Consider the following 18683-nt stretch of genomic DNA (forward strand, 5'->3'; position numbering starts at 1 on the left):
AGTGGGATTGCTGGGTCATATGATATTTCTATTTTTAGTTTCTTTAAGGAACCTCCATAGTGGCTGTATCAATTTATATTCCCACTAACAGTGCAATGTAAATTTTCTCCACACCCTCTCTAGCATTTATTGTTTCTAGATTTTGTGATGATGGCCATTCTGAGTGGTATGACGTGATACCCCATTGTAGTTTTGATTTGCATTTCTCTAATGATTAGTGATGCTACGCATCCTTTCATGTGTTTGTTGGCAGTCTGTATATCTTCTTTGGAGAAATGTCTCTTTAGGTCTTCTGCCCATTTTTGGATTGGGTTGTTTGTTTTTTTGACATTGAGCTGCATGGGCTGCTTGTAAATTTTGGAGATTAATCCTTTGTCAGTTGCTTCATTTGCAAATGTTTTCTCCCATTCTAAGGGTTGTCTTTTCTTCTTGTTTATGTTTTCCTTTGTTGTGCAAAAGCTTTTAAGTTTCATTAGGTCCCATTTGTTTTTATTTACATTTCTGTAAGAGGTGGGTCCAAAAAGATCTTGCTGTGATTTCTGTCATAGAGCGTTCTGCCTATGTTTTCCTCTAAGAGTTTTACAGTGTCTTGTTTTACATTTAGGTGTTTAATCCATTTATTTGTTGTTTTTCCCTTGCTGCTTTTAATATTTTTTCTTTGTATTTAACTTTTGATAGTTTGATTAATATCTGTCTTAGCATGTTTCTCCTTGGATTCATCCTGTAGGGGACTCTCCACGCTTCCTGGACTTGACTATTTCCTTCCCCATATTAGGGAAGTTTTCAACTATAATCTCTTAGAATATTTTCTCAGTCCCTTTCTTTTTCTCTTCTTCTGGGACCCCTATAATTCTAATGTTGGTTCGTTTAATGTTGTCCCAGATGTCTCTGAGACTGTCCTCACTTCTTTTCATTCTTTTTTCTTTATTCTGCTCTGTGGTAGTTATTTCCACTCTTTTATCTTCCAGCTGTTCTTCCTCCTCAGTTATTCTGCTGTTGATTCCTTCTAGAGAATTTTTAGTTCCATTTATTGTGTTGTTCATCATTGTTTGTTTGCTCTTTAGTTCTTCTAGGTCTTTGTTAAACATTTCTTGTATTTTCTCCATCCTATTTCCAAGATTTTGGATCATCTTTACTATCATTACTCTGAAATCTTTTTCAGGTAGACTGCCTATTTCTTCTTCATTCTTTTGGTCTGGTGGGTTTTTACCTTTTTTCCTTCATCTGCTGTGTTTCTCTGTCTTCTCATTTTGCTTAACTTACTGTGTTTGGGGTCTCCTTTTCACAGGCTGCAGGTTCGTAGTTCCCATTGATTTTGGTGTCTGCCCCCAGTGGCTAAGGTTGGTTCAGTGGCTTGTGTAGGCTTCCTGGTGGAGGGGACTGGTGCCTGTGTTCTGGTGGATGACACTGGATCTTGTCTTTCTGGTGGGCAAGACTGCATCTGGTGGTGTGTTTAGGGGTGTCTGTGACCTTATTATGTTTTAGGCAGCCTCTCTGCTAATGGGTGGGGGTGTGTTCCTGTCCTGCTCATTGTTAGGCATAGGGTGTCCAGCACTGTAGCTTGCTGGTTGTTGAGTGGAACTGGGTCTTAGCATTGAGATGGCGATCTCTGGAAGAGCTTTCACCATTTGATATTACGCGGAGCCAGGAGGTCTCTGGTGGACCAGTGTCCTGAACTCAGGTCTCCCACCTCAGAGGCACAGGCCTGACACCTGGCTGGAGCACCAAGAACCTGTCAGCTACATGGCTCAAAAGTAAAGGGAGAAAAAAAAAGAAAGAAAGAAAAAGATACAATCAAGTTATTAAAATAAAAAATACTAAAAATAAAAGAATTAAAAAGTAATATAAGAAAGAAAGAAAGAAGAGAGCAACCAAACCAATAAACAAATCCACCAATGATAACAAGTGCTAAAAAGTATACTAAAAAAAATTTTTAAAAAACAGACAGACAGAACCTTAGAACAAATGGTAAAAGCAAAGCTATACAGACAAAATCACACAAAGAAGCATACACATACACACAAAAAGAGAAAAAGGAAAAAAATATATATATATATATTAAAAAGAAAAAGGGAAGAGAGCGACCAAATCAATAAACAGATCTACCAATGATAATAAACTCTAAATACTAAACTAAGATAAACATAAAACCAGAAACAAATTAGGTGCAGAAAGCAACCTCCAAGTCTACAGTTGCTCCCAAAGTCCACCACCTCAATTTTGGAATGATTCATTGTCTACTCAGGTATTCCAGAGATGCAGGGTACATCAAGTTGATTGTGGGGATTTAATCTGCTGCTTCTGAGGCTGCTGGGAGAGATTTCCTTTTCTCTTCTTTGTTCACACAGCTCCTGGGGTTCAGCTTTGGATTTGGCTCCACCTTTGTGTGTAGGTCACCTGAGGGTGTCTGTTCTTCACTCAGACAGGACAGGGTTAAAATAGCAGCTGATTAGGGGGCTCTGGCTCCCTCAGGCCGGGGTGGGGAGGGAAGGGTACACAATGTGGTGTGAGTCTGTGGCGGCAGTGGCCAGCATGACGTTGCACCAGCCTGAAGTGCGCCGTGTGTTCTCCCATGGAAGTTGTTCCTGGATCACAGGACTCTGGCAGTGGCAGGCTGCACCGGCTCTCAGAAGGGGAGGTGCGGATAGTGACCTGTGCTTGCACACAGGCTTCTTGGTGGCTGCAGCAGCAGCCTTAGTGTTTCAGGCCCATCTCTTGTGTCCTCACTGATAGCCGCGGCTCACGCCCATTTCTGGAGCTTGTTTAGGCAGCGCTCTGAATCCCCTCTCCTCATGCAACCCGAAACAATGGTCTCTTGCCTCTTAGGCAGTTCCAGACTTTTCCCCAGACTCCCTCCCGGCTAACTGTGGTGCACTAGCCCTCTTCAGGCTGTGTGCACGCAGCCAATTCCAGTCCTCTCCCTGGGATCTGACCTCCGAAGCCGGAGCCTCAACTCCCAGCCCCCACCCACCCCGGCAGTTGAGCAGCCAAGCCTCTCAGGCTGGTGAGTGCTGGTCAGCACTGATCCTCTGTGCGGGAGTCTCTCCGTGTTGCCCTCTGCACCCCTGTTGCTGCACTCTCCTCTATGGCTCTGAAGCTTCCCCCACTCCCCATCTCTGCCAGTGAAGGGTCTTCCTACTGTGTGGAATAATTTCCTCCTTCACAGCTCCCTCCCAGAGGTGCAGGTCCTGTCCCTATTCTTTGTCTCTGTTCTTCCTTTTGCCCTACCCAGGTACGTTGGGAGTTTCTTGCCTTTTGGGAAGTTTGAGGTCTTCTGCCAGCATTCAGTAGGTGTTCTGTAGGAGCTGTTCCACATGTAGATGTTTTCCTGATGTATTTGTGGGGAGGAAGGTGATCTCCATGTCTTACTCCTCCGCCATCTTGAAGGTCTCTGTCCCAGTGCATTTATATGATACAGACCATGCTTTTGTATAAGTCAGTTGGAATTGTTATTTTTAACACAGTCTGTTCAAGATATTGGAGCCAGAGCAATTGAACAAAGGAACACAATCAAGGTTTTGGTTCAAATTCAGGGATTAACCACATCATTGAGGATATTAATTAACTACACAAATTCATCTTAATGACCCTGGATCACCTTATGTTAGAGCTGGGGGGAATTAGTGAACATATGAGAAAAAGAAATATCTTTTAGAAATGACACCAATAGGAAGTAATATAAATAATTCTGCCTTCTAGGAAAATAATTCTGCCTTATAGGAAAACTCTAGTATTCAGAGAAGATGGGTTGAATATAAGTTCCTGGATGATAAGTCCTCTTTACTTCTATAGCTTGAGTCATTTTGAGATGCTGAGCAGTTCCATGAAGTAGTAGACACTCACATATTAAAAACTAAAAGTTGGCATAAAACATAAATTCACATGTGCCAGAGGCATTGTGAATAAGTGCATGATTGGTGACCATATACTTTATAGTTTGTTATGGGATTATTGGAGTGAGATAGGGTGTGCAATGAAGAAAACTTTGTTTAGCAGGAGGCAAGAACAAGTTGTCAAGAGGTGGAGTTTTTGGAAGGTTTAAATCAGAGAATGTTGAAGAAACAAAGGTCAACATGCTTGTTCAGTGAACTGTTGTGGAGGCATTCTGGCACATCCAAGAAGTATTGGGATTTGTCAGCAGAGAAGATGGTGGCCACACAACAAAGTCCTCAAAGAGGACAACAGTACAGAAAGGAAAGCAGAGGGAAGGGGGAAAAAAATGGGAGCAGGGGAAGAAATAACACAGAAGCCAAAAATAAGACACTAAGGAGAAGCTGGAAGTGAATTGGGGCTGGCTGAGAGGCTATTCATGGGGGCAGAAGATGGCAGATGCCACAGCATGCCCTTTCCCTGTGTCTATCGGGGACAGCTTCTAAAACACAAGTGTTCTGTTTTCGAGGTACTGATTTGCTTTGAAAATATTTTTAGGCAAAGGTAGGAAAAGAATGGATCCCTGTGCTTCACTCTTAGTTTGTTGGTGTGTCAAATTTACTAGAATAGGGTATTCTGGAGCTTGCAGTCATAGTAAGTGTGTGCTTACAGACCTTGGGCTTCCCTCCCAATGATGGGTTTTTTAGCTACCTCAAATAAAATAACATGGGGTTAGAATAATGAAATATGCTTGTAAACCCAGGAGTCTAATGGTTGATTTTCTTCTGGGCTTGTTTGCTTGCTGGTGGTGGCTGCTTTCTATTCTCTTACAGAGTTCTATTGGAAGAGTGCTATCTTTTGTTTTTGACAGAATGCTGATCCAGGTGTGCCTGTATTTTTACTGTAAATTTTTGTGGCGTTGTCTGAAATTTGTAATGAGAAAGCTGACTGGAAGATGTGAACTGCAACGGATCTGTTATAATACCAAGCCTGGAGCTTCTAGAACTATGAAAATCGGTAAGCATGAAACAAAGCAGTAAGCAAAATGTAGGCTTTCTGGAATTGAGGATACACTGTTATTTTTCAGTATAGTAATTGTAAACCACTTGTAAAAGATAATTTTTGAATGGCTTTTTAAATCATCTCTTTTCCAGAAACATCACTGAGGGATTCAAAAAGTAAGGTAAGTAAAATTGTTCCTATATTTTTCAGCAACTTTTCAATTGAAGACTTACCTCCATCATCAAAAAGTAAAAATTTTAAGAAAGAAAAATATACTTTTGGCTATGAATACTAATGCAAACTGAGAAGAATGAATTGTTTTCCCATCACAAACCACTGTACTTTTTACATGAGAGCAGCCACTCAAGAATTTCTAGGCAGATTTATGACACACATATTACTTCATTGTTGAATTACTCCTTTTTTATACCTCTTTCCAAATCATAAAATAAATATTCCATGAAAATAAGAGCAGTGGTAACTCTCTGGTATTTCATCAATATCCAAATCATTTAACTTTATACTCAAGATTTTCCAAGAAAATCAAAGAAGCCACTATGCTAGCATTTATAGCACATAGTTAAGCATCCACATAAGAAAGAAAAATCTGCTTCTCAAGATTCTTGAATATTTAATTTAATTTTGGCATCCTTAGGACTATATCCCCCATGTACTTCACACAGTCATAGACATAATGCCCATTAACAATGGAAGCCATGTGTGTTGAGTGAGAAAAGGAAAATATAATATTTCTATGTAAGTAGCTTAAAACAGATGAAGATGGTAAAAGAAAAACTTATGTATTTTTGTTTTGTTATGTTAATTACCTTAATCAGGAAAATTGTACTACCCCCAATGTGAAAATATCAAATTTACTAGAATTCAAATACTACATCAGTTTTTGCCTTTAGTTTAGTTTCTTATCTTCATATAGAAGTTTTAAACAAATATTTGAGGCCCCTATTTAAATAGACCCCACTTAAGACACCAGTGTTCATGACAAAGCAACTGATTGAAACATGTTTTCCAGCTACTGCAGACTTCAGTGAGTGTTCATCCTGATGCTATTGAAAAAACTATAGAAGACATTATGGAACTGAAAAAAATTAACCCTGACATAAATCCACAGTAAGAATATGTTTATTATGTTGTAAATATAAAACAGCAGTCACATGCCACATATTTAGTAGTTCTAAATACTCTCTCTCTAACTACGCTCTCACACGCTCTTTCTCTCTCTCTCTCTTCCCTGCCCCAAATAATCATCTGCATGTTGTGACTTTCAGATGAAAAATAAAGAAAAAAGATGCCTTTTTCATATTTGTAAATATCAGCAGCTTAGTACTTCTGTTGTGATTTATACTTATGCTTCTGAGATGCAATGAATGTAAGAAATCTAGTAGATGCCCCGATATCAGGAGGTGAAATCAAGGGAGACCATTCGTCAACAGTCGCTCCATATGATGCCTGTGTTTTACATTAACAGTAGATGTTCAGATTGTAAATGTGCCTGAGCTGATTCTGCTCCATAAAGAATATTTCTTCAGTTCATGACAGGCTGATAATCTTGGAGACAGTTTCTACCTGCTTGTGAAGGAGACAGGCATGTGTGGGAGAGAGAGATAGATAGTTTTTATATGAAGACTTTAGAACTTTGTAATTTAGTCATCTCACCTTGAAAGTGTTAAAATGCATTTGGCGATGTACATGACATTTAAAATTAGCTTTATATTTTCCATTGTGTACAGGAATTTTTCGGTAAAATTTTAGGCTAAGGATATTGGGTAGAATAAATTCTGTATGCAGATATATTCAGATAAAGTTTAGGTAAGTAACAAACTGTCTTTTAGATGTGCATACTTAAGAACTTCAGATGTTGTCACTAAAGAAAGTTTTTACTTGCCAAAGATGAGGAGCTGTAGCCAAAGGGAATTTCAGAGTGCACTTTGCATGGGTCTGTATCTTGAAGGGATTCTAGTACTAGCTGATTGAAGCTCATCACAAAACTCCATTTCCACGTAGTCTCCATAGTATTCTTCTGTAGAAGCTTCAGCTAATTAGCTGCCTTTTCCTTATTCAGCCATTAAGTGTGATTTCATTATACAGTAAATGTCTTTTTGAAACCTTCTGACATATTTTATTTCTCTGGGAAGCTGGTAAGAATGAAATTCATTTTAAATTAAGTTGAACCAAAAATTTATGATTACAATTAGGCATGAGAGATATATTAGACCTATAATCATATTTAGAGATTGGGTTAGATTTAATAGCAAATCTTTTCAGTCTCTTTTATGAAAGTTATATATTTCATTCAAAGGTGTTTCCTTACCATCTATTCTTTTGATTTCCTTTAGGGAGAAAAAAATCCTTATAGGTAGTAGATTGTGTTTTTTAAAGCTCAATATGGATTTTAGTGGGGTTTTTTTCCAGGTTGACATTGACAAAATGTGATTTTTTTTAATTGAATAATTTTCTGGAAAAAAATCAAGAAATAGAGAGGGCTGGGGGAAATACCTTGTAATTTATCAAGCCATTACTACTATTAACCTTACTTTGTTTTATACATTTTTTTCACGTGCCACTTAACAGTGGTGGTAAGAATTACTACAGTAAAATTGAATTGGGTCCCTTGTTTTTTTTCTTTTTTATTTCTCTCACTCCTTTCTTTCCCTCAAAATTAACTCTCTGGGCTTCCCTGGTGGCGCAGTGGTTGAGAGTCCGCCTGCCGATGCAGGGGACACGGGTTCGTGCCCCGGTCCGGGAAGATCCCACATGCCGCAGAGCGGCTAGGCCCGTGAGACATGGCCGCTGAGCCTGCGCGTCCGGAGCCTGTGCTCCGCAACGGGAGAGGCCACAACAGTGAGAGGCCAGCGTACCGCAAAAAAAAACCAAAATTAACTCTCTTCTCAGTCCTGTGTTGATTTTACGGGTGACGAGTACCACAGTGCCATTTTCCTAAATATCTGATTTAGTTTTTTTTTAACTGAACACTCAATTTTATTTAAGTTTAGTATTCTGGGTTATCTGACACTGCCTTCTATGTTTGGAGTAAGCATACAATCCTAAAACTTAAATTTTTCTATTGCCCCCAACTTTACACTTAACCTCTATACATCTCATCTCCCCCAAAAATTATGATTATGACACTCATTGTGATTATGGTGACCCCCCCAACTCCAAAAAAAATGCTTAAATTTAGTGAGTGAATTAGAAGTTGGAGTATATTGAACAGTAAATCCTAGGCTGAATCATATGCAATTGCTATTGTTGAATCACAAAAGTGAATAACTATAAAGAAATTAGCAGGAAAAAATAAACATGAAATACTACCTTTAGATTTAAAAATGCCATCAAATGAGTACAGAAAGATAATTTATGTAACAGTAGTTTATAGGAAAAAAGGATCTTGGTGATTATTTAGCCACCTGTTTAATAAACTTGTAATGTTATATGACTGCTTAAAGAGACCCTATTTTACTTTCTGTGTTGTAGGAGAGAAAAACAGCATTCAGATCACAGGAAGTAATGATCCTCTCTATGTCACGCTTGCCAGATTCTTTTTTGTTCCAGTGATACGTTTTAAGGGGACTGTTAATCATACAAACTGTGCATTCAAGAAGACTGAGCAAGATAGTAAAACATCTGAAAACCATGTCCCATGAGAAGGAATTGAAGGAAGAGGGGAGTTTTTTTGTTTGTTTGTTTGTTTTTAACCCTGGAGATGAGAATAGAAGAAAGAATTCTTCCTGTCTTAAAACGAATAGGCATGGCAGGGAAAAAGTGGAAATGAATTTGCTCTGAGAACAGCGTTTGAACCACTTGGTAATAAAGAAAGCAGATTTTGTTTCAGCATAAGAATAGGCATTCAGATAAGTAGAGCAGTCAGAATGGAATGGGAAATTTTGTAAAGTACTGAGTTCTTTCTCTTGGCATTGCCTTATCTGTCAGGGGTGCTCTGCAAGCAGAGGTATTTTTATTGTTGTTGTTTTTATTTGCTTTGAAATTTTTCTTACCCCTAAGCCCCTGAGGGCTATTTCTCTCTCTCTCACTGACACCTCCCCACACACACCCTTTTGAAGTGTTTCTGATATATCTACCTAGGGGAGCTAAATGATCCCTAAGAAACCATGATCACCTATATTTTCTACATCTTTCAAATCACTTGCATAAAGAGTTCCCTTGTTCTTAAGCCATATTATTGCAATTTGGCTTAAGAAAATGCTGGAATGAGAGGTAAATTTTAGCCAAGTTCCACAACTGTCCATGTGGAGCTTCAGTTAAAAATTGTGCTTCTATTAGATAGATCCTATTTGAGCAATTTCCAAATATTATATAAATATGAAAAGTCCTATTGTACATACATCAAGTGAACAAATGCCAGAGAATGTGGGTTTTTTTCCTCATGTGTGTTTCTTCTATTTTTTAACATGTTAGGTTGGGAATCTCTCTTCAAGCTTGCCTTCTGCAAATTGTTGGGTACAGAAACCTTATTGCAGATGTGGAAAAACTGCGCAGAGAACCCTATGACTCTGATAATCCCCAACATGAAGAAATGCTTTTGAAGGTTAGTCCTTGAACACATTTCAGTTATTCGCTTAGGTCAGCTAAATGTTTGCCAAGCTCCTGCTGTGTGCTAGATACTGCTCTGGACATGGCGGGGCACAAAGGTGAATACGACATGGACACTGAACTAATTGGTAAAGCCTACATTTTCTTGCTGGTTCAGATGTTGTAGGTAAATTTTTCAATAGAAAATTCATGTGAGAAGTTAAATATAATGCCAATTTTCATTTGGAATCTGAGAAAGCATCAGAGGTGATTTCTATGGCCTGTCACATTTGGCTCAAGTTTAGATTGTTTAACTGTGTTGAAAGCCAGTAGGAGAAATAGAATTTGTCAAAGAGTGACCTAGGATTTCCATTTACGACTTTTAATAGACATCAGAGAAGATGAAGTTGGTTTCTGCTTCCACAATAGCTCCCTGGGGAAATTACCCAAGATCTTAATGCTGATTATTTATTCATGTAACTTGAGTATTAGAAGAGTGAGTAAAGGTTTACATATGGTGTATTAAAGCTGTTTGAAGAATAATATGCAGTTATAAATACTCCTTCTTGGCTGTCAAACAAAACCTTAAAAATCATATCTGATCTGATAGTGTATTATGACACATCAATAAAACTTTAAAAAATTAAGACAAAAAAATTAAGACAAACCTTTAGAACTACTAATCTGAAATGTTTTATAAATTCATTTCTGAAAATAGATGCTTTTTAGGATGGAGTGCTTCTTTATCCTTTCCTAGAATTCAAAAATGCAGTAATGAAATTGGAGGAACACATTTGTTTAGCTGCCTTAACTTTATTTTATTGAAAGATGTAAATAGAAGCTGCCATTTAAAAAATGTATCCTGTTGTGTTTTTGTGTGGAGTGTGTATTTTTGTGTATGTAGGTACTTAAGCAGATGGTTCATTTGTCTCTACTAATTAGTGCTAGACCTGATGTCAATCATTAAAATTAAAGAGGCCTGGGCTTCCCTGGTGGCACAGTGGTTGAGAGTCCGCCTGCCGATACAGGGGACACGGGTTCGTGCCTCGGTCTGGGAAGATCTCACGTGCCGCGGAGCGGCTGGGCCCGTGAGCCATGGCTGCCGAGCCTGTGCGTCCGGAGCCTGTGCTCCGCAACGGGAGAGGCCACAACAGTGAGAGGCCCGCGTACCGCAAAAAAAAAAAAAAAAAAAAAAAAAAAAAAATTAAAGAGGCCTCATTCTTACCAATGGTTTCTTCTTCCCTTTCTCCTCTGCTTAATTTTAGCCAACCTACTGGCTGAGCTTCATCTCTTTGACTGCTTTTTTCCTTATGTTCTGATAGAGATAGTCAAGTTTAATAAAATGAACTCAAGGTGGGAAATAAGAGGTGATGAAAGAGAAAAGAGGTGTTATAATTAACAGACTGGCCACAGCTCCTGAACAATTCATTAAAATGGCTGAAATGCCCTCTGAATCAATGACATTTGGGTACCTGCTATATGTCATCTTAGCTGATCTGTTGTATGTGTGCTGGCACATAGGTTTTCAACAAATATGATTGAATGCATGAATTATTGAAGTCATTAGATACAGGTCAAGAACTTTTATGGAATGACTTTTACCTGTGGTCACAATGTGAGTATGTAGGTATTATTTTTTATAGTCACAGTTATAAGAGGTAGGCAAGGTGACAGTTATCTTTATTTTTTTCATCATTAACTTTATTTAAAAAACATTTTTACTTAGGTACAGTTGGTGTACAATATTATATGTTTCAGGTTATATAGCATAGTGATTCATAATTTTTAAAGCTTATACTCCATTTATGGTTATAAAATATTGGATATATTTTCTGTGCTGTACAAAATATCCTTGTAGCTTATTTTATATGTAGTTGTACCTCTTAATCCCCTACCCCTGTCTTGACCCTCCATGCTTCCCTCTCCCAACTGGTAACCACTAGTTTGTTCTCTATATCTGTGAGTCTATTTCTTCTTTGTTGTATTTATTAGTTTGTTTTATTTTTTTAGGTTCCATATATAAGTGATATCATGCAGTATTTGTCTTTAACTATCTGACTTATTTCACTTAGCATAGTACCTCCAAGTCCATCCATGTTGCTGCAAATGGCAAAATTTTATTCTTTTTAGGGCTGAATATATATACCACCATTATATATATATATATATATATATATATATATATATATATATATATATACATCACATAGTCTTTTTTTTAAAAATAAATTTATTTATTTATTTTTGGCTGCATTGGGTCTTCGTTGCTGCGTGCGGGCTTTCTCTAGTTGCGGCAAGCAGGGGCTACTCTTCATTGTGGTGTGTGGGTGTCTCATTGCGGGTGGCTTCTCTTGTTGTGGGGCATGGGCTCTAGGCATGTGGGCTTCAGTAGTTGTGGCACACAGGCTCAGTAGTTGTGGCTCGTGGGCTCTAGAGCACAGGCTCAGTAGCTGTGGCGCACAGGCTTAGGTGCTCAGTAGCATGTGGGATCTTCCCCGACCAGGGCTTGAGCCCTTGTCCCCTGCATTGGCAGGCAGATTCTTAACCACTACACCACCAGGGATGTCCCTATAACCACATATTCTTTATCCATTTTTCTGATGATGGACACTTAGGTTGCTTCCATATCCTGGCAACTGTAAATAATGCTGCTATGAACATTGGGGTGCATGTATCCTTTCAAAGTAGTGTTTTCAATTTTTTCAAATATATACCCAGGAGTGGAATTGCTGGGTCATATAGTAGCTTTATTTTTAGTTTTCTGAAGCTGCCATACTATTCTCCACAGTGGCTGCACCAATTTATATTACTACCAACAGTGTACAAGGGCTCCCTTTTCTCCACATCCTCATCAACATTTATTATTTGTGGCCTTTCTGATGATAGCCATTTTGACAGGCGTGAGGTGATATCTCATTGTGGTTTTGACTTGCATTTCTCTGATGATTAATGATGTTGAGCATCTTTTCAGTGCCTGTTGGTCAAATTTATGTCCTCTTAGGGAAAATGTCTATTCAGGTCTTCTGCCTATTTTTTAATTGGGTTTTTTTTAAGTTTTATTTTTATTGAAGTATAGTTGATTTACAGTGTTGTGTTAGTTTCTGGTGTACAGCAAAGTGATTCAGTTTCATATATATATATATATGTATACACACGCACTCACGTATATATATATTCTTTTCCATTGTGGTTTATTACAGGGTATTGAATATAGCAGTAAGAACTTGTTTATCCATTCCATATATGATAGTTTGCATCTGCTAATCCCAAACTCCCAATCAATCCCTCCCCTACCACAATCTGTTCTCTATGTCTGTGAGTCTGTTTCTGTTTTATAAATAAGTTCATTTGTGTCATATTTTAGATTCCACATATAAGTGATATCATATGGTATTTGTCTTTCTCTGTCTGACTTACTTCACTTAGTATGATAATCTCTAGGTGCATTCATGTTGCTGCAAATGGCATTATTTCATTCTTTTTTATGGCTGAGCTGTATTCTGTCTTTATCCACTCATCTGTCAATGACATTTAGGTTGTTTCTGTATCTTGGCTGTTGTAAATATTGCTGCTATGAACATTGGGGTTCATGTATCTTTTTGAATTGTAGTTTTGTCCAGATATATGCCCAGGAGTGGGATTACTGGATCATATGGCAACTATATTTTTAGTTTTTTGAGGAACCTCTGCACTGTTTTCCAAGGTGGCTGCACCAGTTTACGTTCCCAGCAACAGTGTAAGAGGGTTCCCTTTCCTCCACACCCTCTCCAGCATTTGTTATTTGTAAAGGTTTTAATGATGGCCATTCTGACTGGTGTAAGGTGATACCTCATTGTAGTTTTGATTTGCATTTCTCTAGTAATTAGCGATGTTGAGCATCTTTTCATGTGCCTATTGCCCATCTGTATGTCTTCCGTGGAGAAATGTCTGTTTAGATCTTCTGCCCATTTTTTGGTTGGGTTGTTTGTTGTTTTGTCATTGAGTTGTATGAGCTGTTTGTATATTTTGGAAATTGAGCCCTTGTCGGTCACATTGTTTGAAAATATTTTCTCCCAATACATAGGTTGTCTTGTCATTTTGTTTATGTTTTCCTTTTTTGTGTAAAGCTTATAAGTTTGATTATCCCCATTTATTTATTTTTGCTTTTACTTCTATTGCCTTGGGAGACTACTGGTGCTGGACTTATGTTTGTTGAGAGTTTTTTAAATTACTGATTCAATTTCATTACTGGCAATTGATCTGTTCACATTTTCTATTTCTTCCTCATTCAGTCCTGGGAGATCGTACATTTCTCGGAATTTGTCCATTTTTTCTAGGTTGTTCATTTTCTTGCCATACAGTTATTCATAGTAGTCTATTATGATCCTTTATATTTCTGTGGTGTCAGTTTTAATTACTCCTATTTCATTTCTGATTTTATTGATTTGGGCCCCTTCTCTTTTTGTCTTGGTGAATCTGGCTAAAGGTTTATCTATTTGTTTATCTTTTCAAAAATCCAGCTCTTAGTTTAATTGATCTTTTCTATTGTTTCTTTAGACTCTATTTCATTTATTTCTGCTCTGATCATTATAATTTTTCTCCCCTTCTACTAACTTTGGGTTTTATTTGTTCTTTCTCTAGTTCTTTTGGTGTAAGGTTGTTTATTTGAGATTTTTCTTGTTTCCTGAGGTAAACTTGTATTACTATAAACTTTCCTCTTAGAACTGCTTTTGCTGCATCCTGTAGATTTTGGTTCATTGGGTTTTCATTTTCATTTGTCCCCAGGTACTTTTTAATTTCTGCCTTTATTTCTTCAGTGATCCATTGGTTGTTCAGTAGCATATTGTTTAGCCTCCATGTGTTTGTGTTTTTTGCAGTTTTTTTCTTGTAGTTGATTTCTAGTCTCATAGCATTGTGGTCGGAAAAGATGCTTGATATGATTTCAATTTTCTGAAATTACTGGGGCTTGTTTAGTGCCCAGCATGTGATCTATCCTAGAGAATGTTCCACGTGCACTCAAAAAGAATGTGTATTCTGTTGCTTTTGGATGGAATGCAGTGTGTGTGTGTGTGTGTGTGTGTGTGTATACACATACACACACGTATATGGATATATATATATATCCATATATGTCTAATGTGTCTTTTAAGTCCTGTGTTTCCTTATTGATTTTCTGTCTGGGATCTGTCCATTGATGTAAATGGGGTGTTAAAGTCCCCTATTATTATTGTGTTACTGTCAATTTCTCCCTCTACATTGTTAATATTTACTTTATGTATCTAGGTGCTCTTATGTTGGGTGCAAATATATTTACAGTTGTTTTATCTTATTCTTGGATTGATCTCTTGATCATTATGTAATGTCCTTCCTTGTATCCCATACCAGTATTTTAAAGTCTATTGTGTCTGATATAAGTGTTGCTACCCCAGCTTTCTTTTTATTTCCATTTGCATGGAATACCTTTTTCCACCACTCACTTTCAGTCTGTGTGTGTCTTTAGATCTGAAGTGAGTCTCTTGTAGGCAATATATATACAGGTCTTGTTTTTGTACCTATTCAGCCATTCTATATTTTTTGATTAGAGCATTTATTCCATTTACATTTAAAGTAATTGTTGATAGCTGTGTTCTTTTTGCCATTTTGTTAATTGTTTGGGAGTTGTTTTGTAGTTCTTTTTCGGTCCTTTCTTCTTTGATCTCTTCTTTTGTGATTTGATGACTATTTTTTGTGTTATGTTTGGATTACTTTTTCTTTTTTGTGTGTATCTATTATAGAGTTTTGGTTTGTGGTTACCATGAGGTTTTTATATTTTATGTATTATATATATGCACTTGATTGTTTTAAGTTGCTGATCTCTTAATTTCAAATGCATCTTAATAACCCTGCATTTGTACTCTTCTCCCCTCATGATTACTGTTTTTGAAATCATATTTTACATCTAATTGTTTTTGTATCCCTTAACTGCTTATTGTGGATGTAGATGATTTTACTACTTTTGCCTTTTAACCTTCCCACTATCTTTGTGTGTAGATGATTTCCTACCTTTACTGTACATTTGCCTTTACCAATGAGCTCTTGTAATTTTCATGTTTTTAGTTGTAGCCCTTTCTTTTTCACTTACAGAAGTCCTTTTAACATTTCTTGCAAAGCTGGTTTGATGCTGCTGAACTCTTTTAGCTTTTCCTTGTCTATAAAGCTTTTGATTTCTCCATCAAATCTGAATGAGAGCCTTGCCAGATACAGTATTCTTGGTTACAGGTTCTTCCCTTTCATCACTTTAAATATATCATGCCAGTCCCTTCTGGCCTGCAGAGTTACTACTGAAACGTCAGCTGACAGACTTATGGGAGTTCCCTTGCATGTAATGTGTTGTTTTTCCCCTGCTGCTTTTAATATTTAATCCTGTATGGAACTCTCTGTGCTTCCTGAGCTTGGGTGATGTTTCCTTTCCCAGGTTAGGGAAGTTTTCATCTATTATGTCTTCAAATATGTCCTCAGCCAGCCCCTTTCTCTCTCTGTTCTCCTTCTGGGACCCCTTTAATGCAAATATTAGTGTGCTTGATGTGGTCCCAGAGGTCCTCATTAAACTGTCCTCATTTCTTTTCATGATTTTTTTTGTCTTTTCAACATCAGTGATTTACACACTCTCTATTCCAGCTCGCTGATCCATTCCTCTGTATCATTTAGTCTGCTGTTTATTCCTTCTAGTGTATTTTTCATTTCAGCTACTATATTCTTCACCTCTAGTTTTTCTTTATATTTCCTAACTCTGTTAAAAACTAACTTTTTGCTGTGTGCAGTCATTCTTCTCCCAAGTTCTTGATCATCTTTATAATCACTACCCTGCATACCTTCTTAAGTAGATTGGCTATTTCCACTTCCCTTATTTCTTCTTCTGGAGCTATACCTTGTTCCTTCATTTGGAACATGTTCCTTTGTCACCTCATTGTGACTTGGTTGCTGTTTTTATTTTTATGAATCTGGTAGGTTAGTTACATTTCCCAACCTTGGAGTCATGGCTTTTTGTAGGAGATGTCCTATGTATCCCAGCAGCAAACTTCTCTCTCTTTACCTGAGGTATATATGCTCTAGGGCTTCCCCCTATGAGGACTGCATGGGTCTTTCTGTTGTGGTGGGCTGACTATGTGGGCAATCTGGTAGGCTTGGTTGGTCACTAATCTGGTTGGTTGCCAGACTCTGCCTTGTGTGGGGGCTGTTGGCTGCTGGCTGGTGGGACTAGGTCAGAAGGCAGCTGGCTGCAGAATCCTGGGTGGCCCTGAGGCTAGTGCTAGCACACTGCTGAGTGGAGTCAAGGTCCAAGAGTCTGGTTGCAGGGCGCAGGGGTCCCAGAGCTGCTGTCAGATTGCTGGTGGATGGTGTCAGTTCCTGATACAGTTGGGTGCAGGGTCTGGGGCATCCTGAAGCTTGTATTGGTTTTTTCATAGCTGACCCCAGTGTGGGGCCTGGCCTACTGGTAGGCAGACCAGGTATGCAGGCTGAGGAACTGTGGTTTTCTTGTGGCTGTTGTCTGCCCCCTGGTGGGTGAGGCTTCTCTGGAAGCTAGAGCAGGTACCCTGGAGAGCAAGGCCGGGGCCCAGATGATTCTTGGACTGGTGCCTGCCCAGTGGTTGGTGGAGCTGAATCCTTGGCTCTCTGGTGGGCATGACCATATCCAGAAGCAGCTGCCGGTTTAGGATGTCTTAACGCAGCCTATCTGCTGGTGGGTGGGGCTGTGTCTCCATCCAGTCAGTTCCTTGGCCTGAGGTACCCCAGTGCTGGTGCCTACAGACTGTTGAGTCAGGGCAAGGCTTGTTCCTGGGTCTAATTAGCTAGAGGGAGGATTCTACAATGGTGCTTGCCAGCACCATTTTCCATGTGGTAGAATGAACTCCCCAAGATAGCAGCCATAAATGTCTATGTTCTCAGGGTGAGCTGCAGTTGCCTCCTGCCTCTCTGGGAGACTCTCCAAGATCAACATAAGTGTCTATGTTCTCAGGGTGAGCTGCAGTTGCCTCTTCCTCTCTGGAAGACTCTCCAAGATCAGCAGGTGCCTATCAAATTACTGCTTCTTCCCTGGGTCCTGCAGCATGTGAGATTTTGTGTGTGCCCTTTAAGAGTGAAGTCTTGGGGCTTCCCTGGTGACGCAGTGGTTGAGAATCTGCCTGCCAATGCAGGAGACACAGGTTCGAGCCCTGGTCTGGGAAGATCCCACATGCCGTGGAGCAACTAGAACCCATACACCACAGCTACTGAACCTGCGCATCTGGAGCCTGTGTTCCGCAACAAGAGAGGCCGCGATAGTGAGAGGCCCGTGCACCACAATAAAGAGTGGGCCCCGCTCGCCGCAACTAGAGAAAACCCTCGCACAGAAACGAAGACCCAACACAGCCAAAAATAAATTAATTCATTCATTAATTTAAAAAAAAAAGAGTGAAGTCTCTATTTCCTCCAGCCACTTGGGACTTCAGAAAGAAAGACCCACCTGCCTTCAAAGTCAATGCTCTGGGGGCTCATCTTCCCAGTGCAGGACCCCCAGGCTAGAGAGTCTGATGTGGGGCTTGGACCTCTCACTCCATTGAGAGAACCTCTGCATTTGTAATTATTCTCCCATTTGTGGATCACACACCTGGGGTATGGGACTTGACTATACTGCAACTCCACCCACCCCTACCATCTTTTTGTTGTTCCTTTTGTTTATCTTTAGTTGTAGAAGATCTTTTCTTGTAGGTTTTGATCCTTTTCATCGATGGTAGCTCTGCAGATAGTTGTGATTTTGGTGTGCCTATAAGAGGAGGTGAGATCAAGGTCTTTCTACTCCGCCATCTTGGCTAACCTTAATTATGTTTACTTTAGAGATAAGCAAATTACAAGCATTTTATTCCAGGCTCTGAGTCACACAGCTAGTATATTATAAAGCCAGGACTGTTCACCCCTACAATAGGCACTTTGAGGAAAGGCATCTTTTCTACCCTCAAGTGGCTTGCAGTCTAATTGGGGAGGTACTCTGCATCTACAAAAATCACTAAATCTTATCCATAGAGCTTCTCCAAAATACCTCTCAAATGTTTGCTGTTCCCACTGCCTTATTCTAGCCATGATCTCCAACCTGAACTATTAAAATAGCCTTTTAATTCTACCACTAACCATTAGCCTCCTCCCTTCCGTCTTCTACAGTACCACTGGAGGGATTATCTAGTCATGTTATTCTCTAGGTTACAAACTTCAGGTTCTCTATGTCTGATCGTAGAAAACCCATGCATCTTAGCATGCATTTTGAACCCTTT

The 18683-nt window shown here is 39.0% G+C and overlaps 1 protein-coding gene across 2 annotated transcripts in view; it reads left to right on the forward strand.

Annotated features, from left to right (window-relative positions):
* The window catches only part of ELMOD1 (ELMO domain containing 1), a gene marked incomplete at both ends in the record, with an annotated part of 63726 nt that overhangs the window by 14229 nt on the left and 30814 nt on the right, over positions 1–18683 (forward strand). The window contains 4 exons of one of the 2 annotated variants that reach the window (XM_082628770.1): positions 4742–4887; positions 5025–5053; positions 5903–6000; positions 9307–9436. In XM_082628770.1, the coding sequence (XP_082484896.1) occupies positions 4742–4887; positions 5025–5053; positions 5903–6000; positions 9307–9436 (403 nt within the window). Of the gene's footprint in view, positions 1–4610; positions 4888–5024; positions 5054–5902; positions 6001–9306; positions 9437–18683 lie in introns of those variants that run through there. The other variant, XM_082628769.1, reaches the window with a different exon arrangement.

This window comes from Mesoplodon mirus (assembly GCF_964341445.2).
Source record: "Mesoplodon mirus genome assembly, chromosome: 7".
In the NCBI taxonomy this organism is placed as follows: Eukaryota; Metazoa; Chordata; class Mammalia; order Artiodactyla; family Ziphiidae; genus Mesoplodon; species Mesoplodon mirus.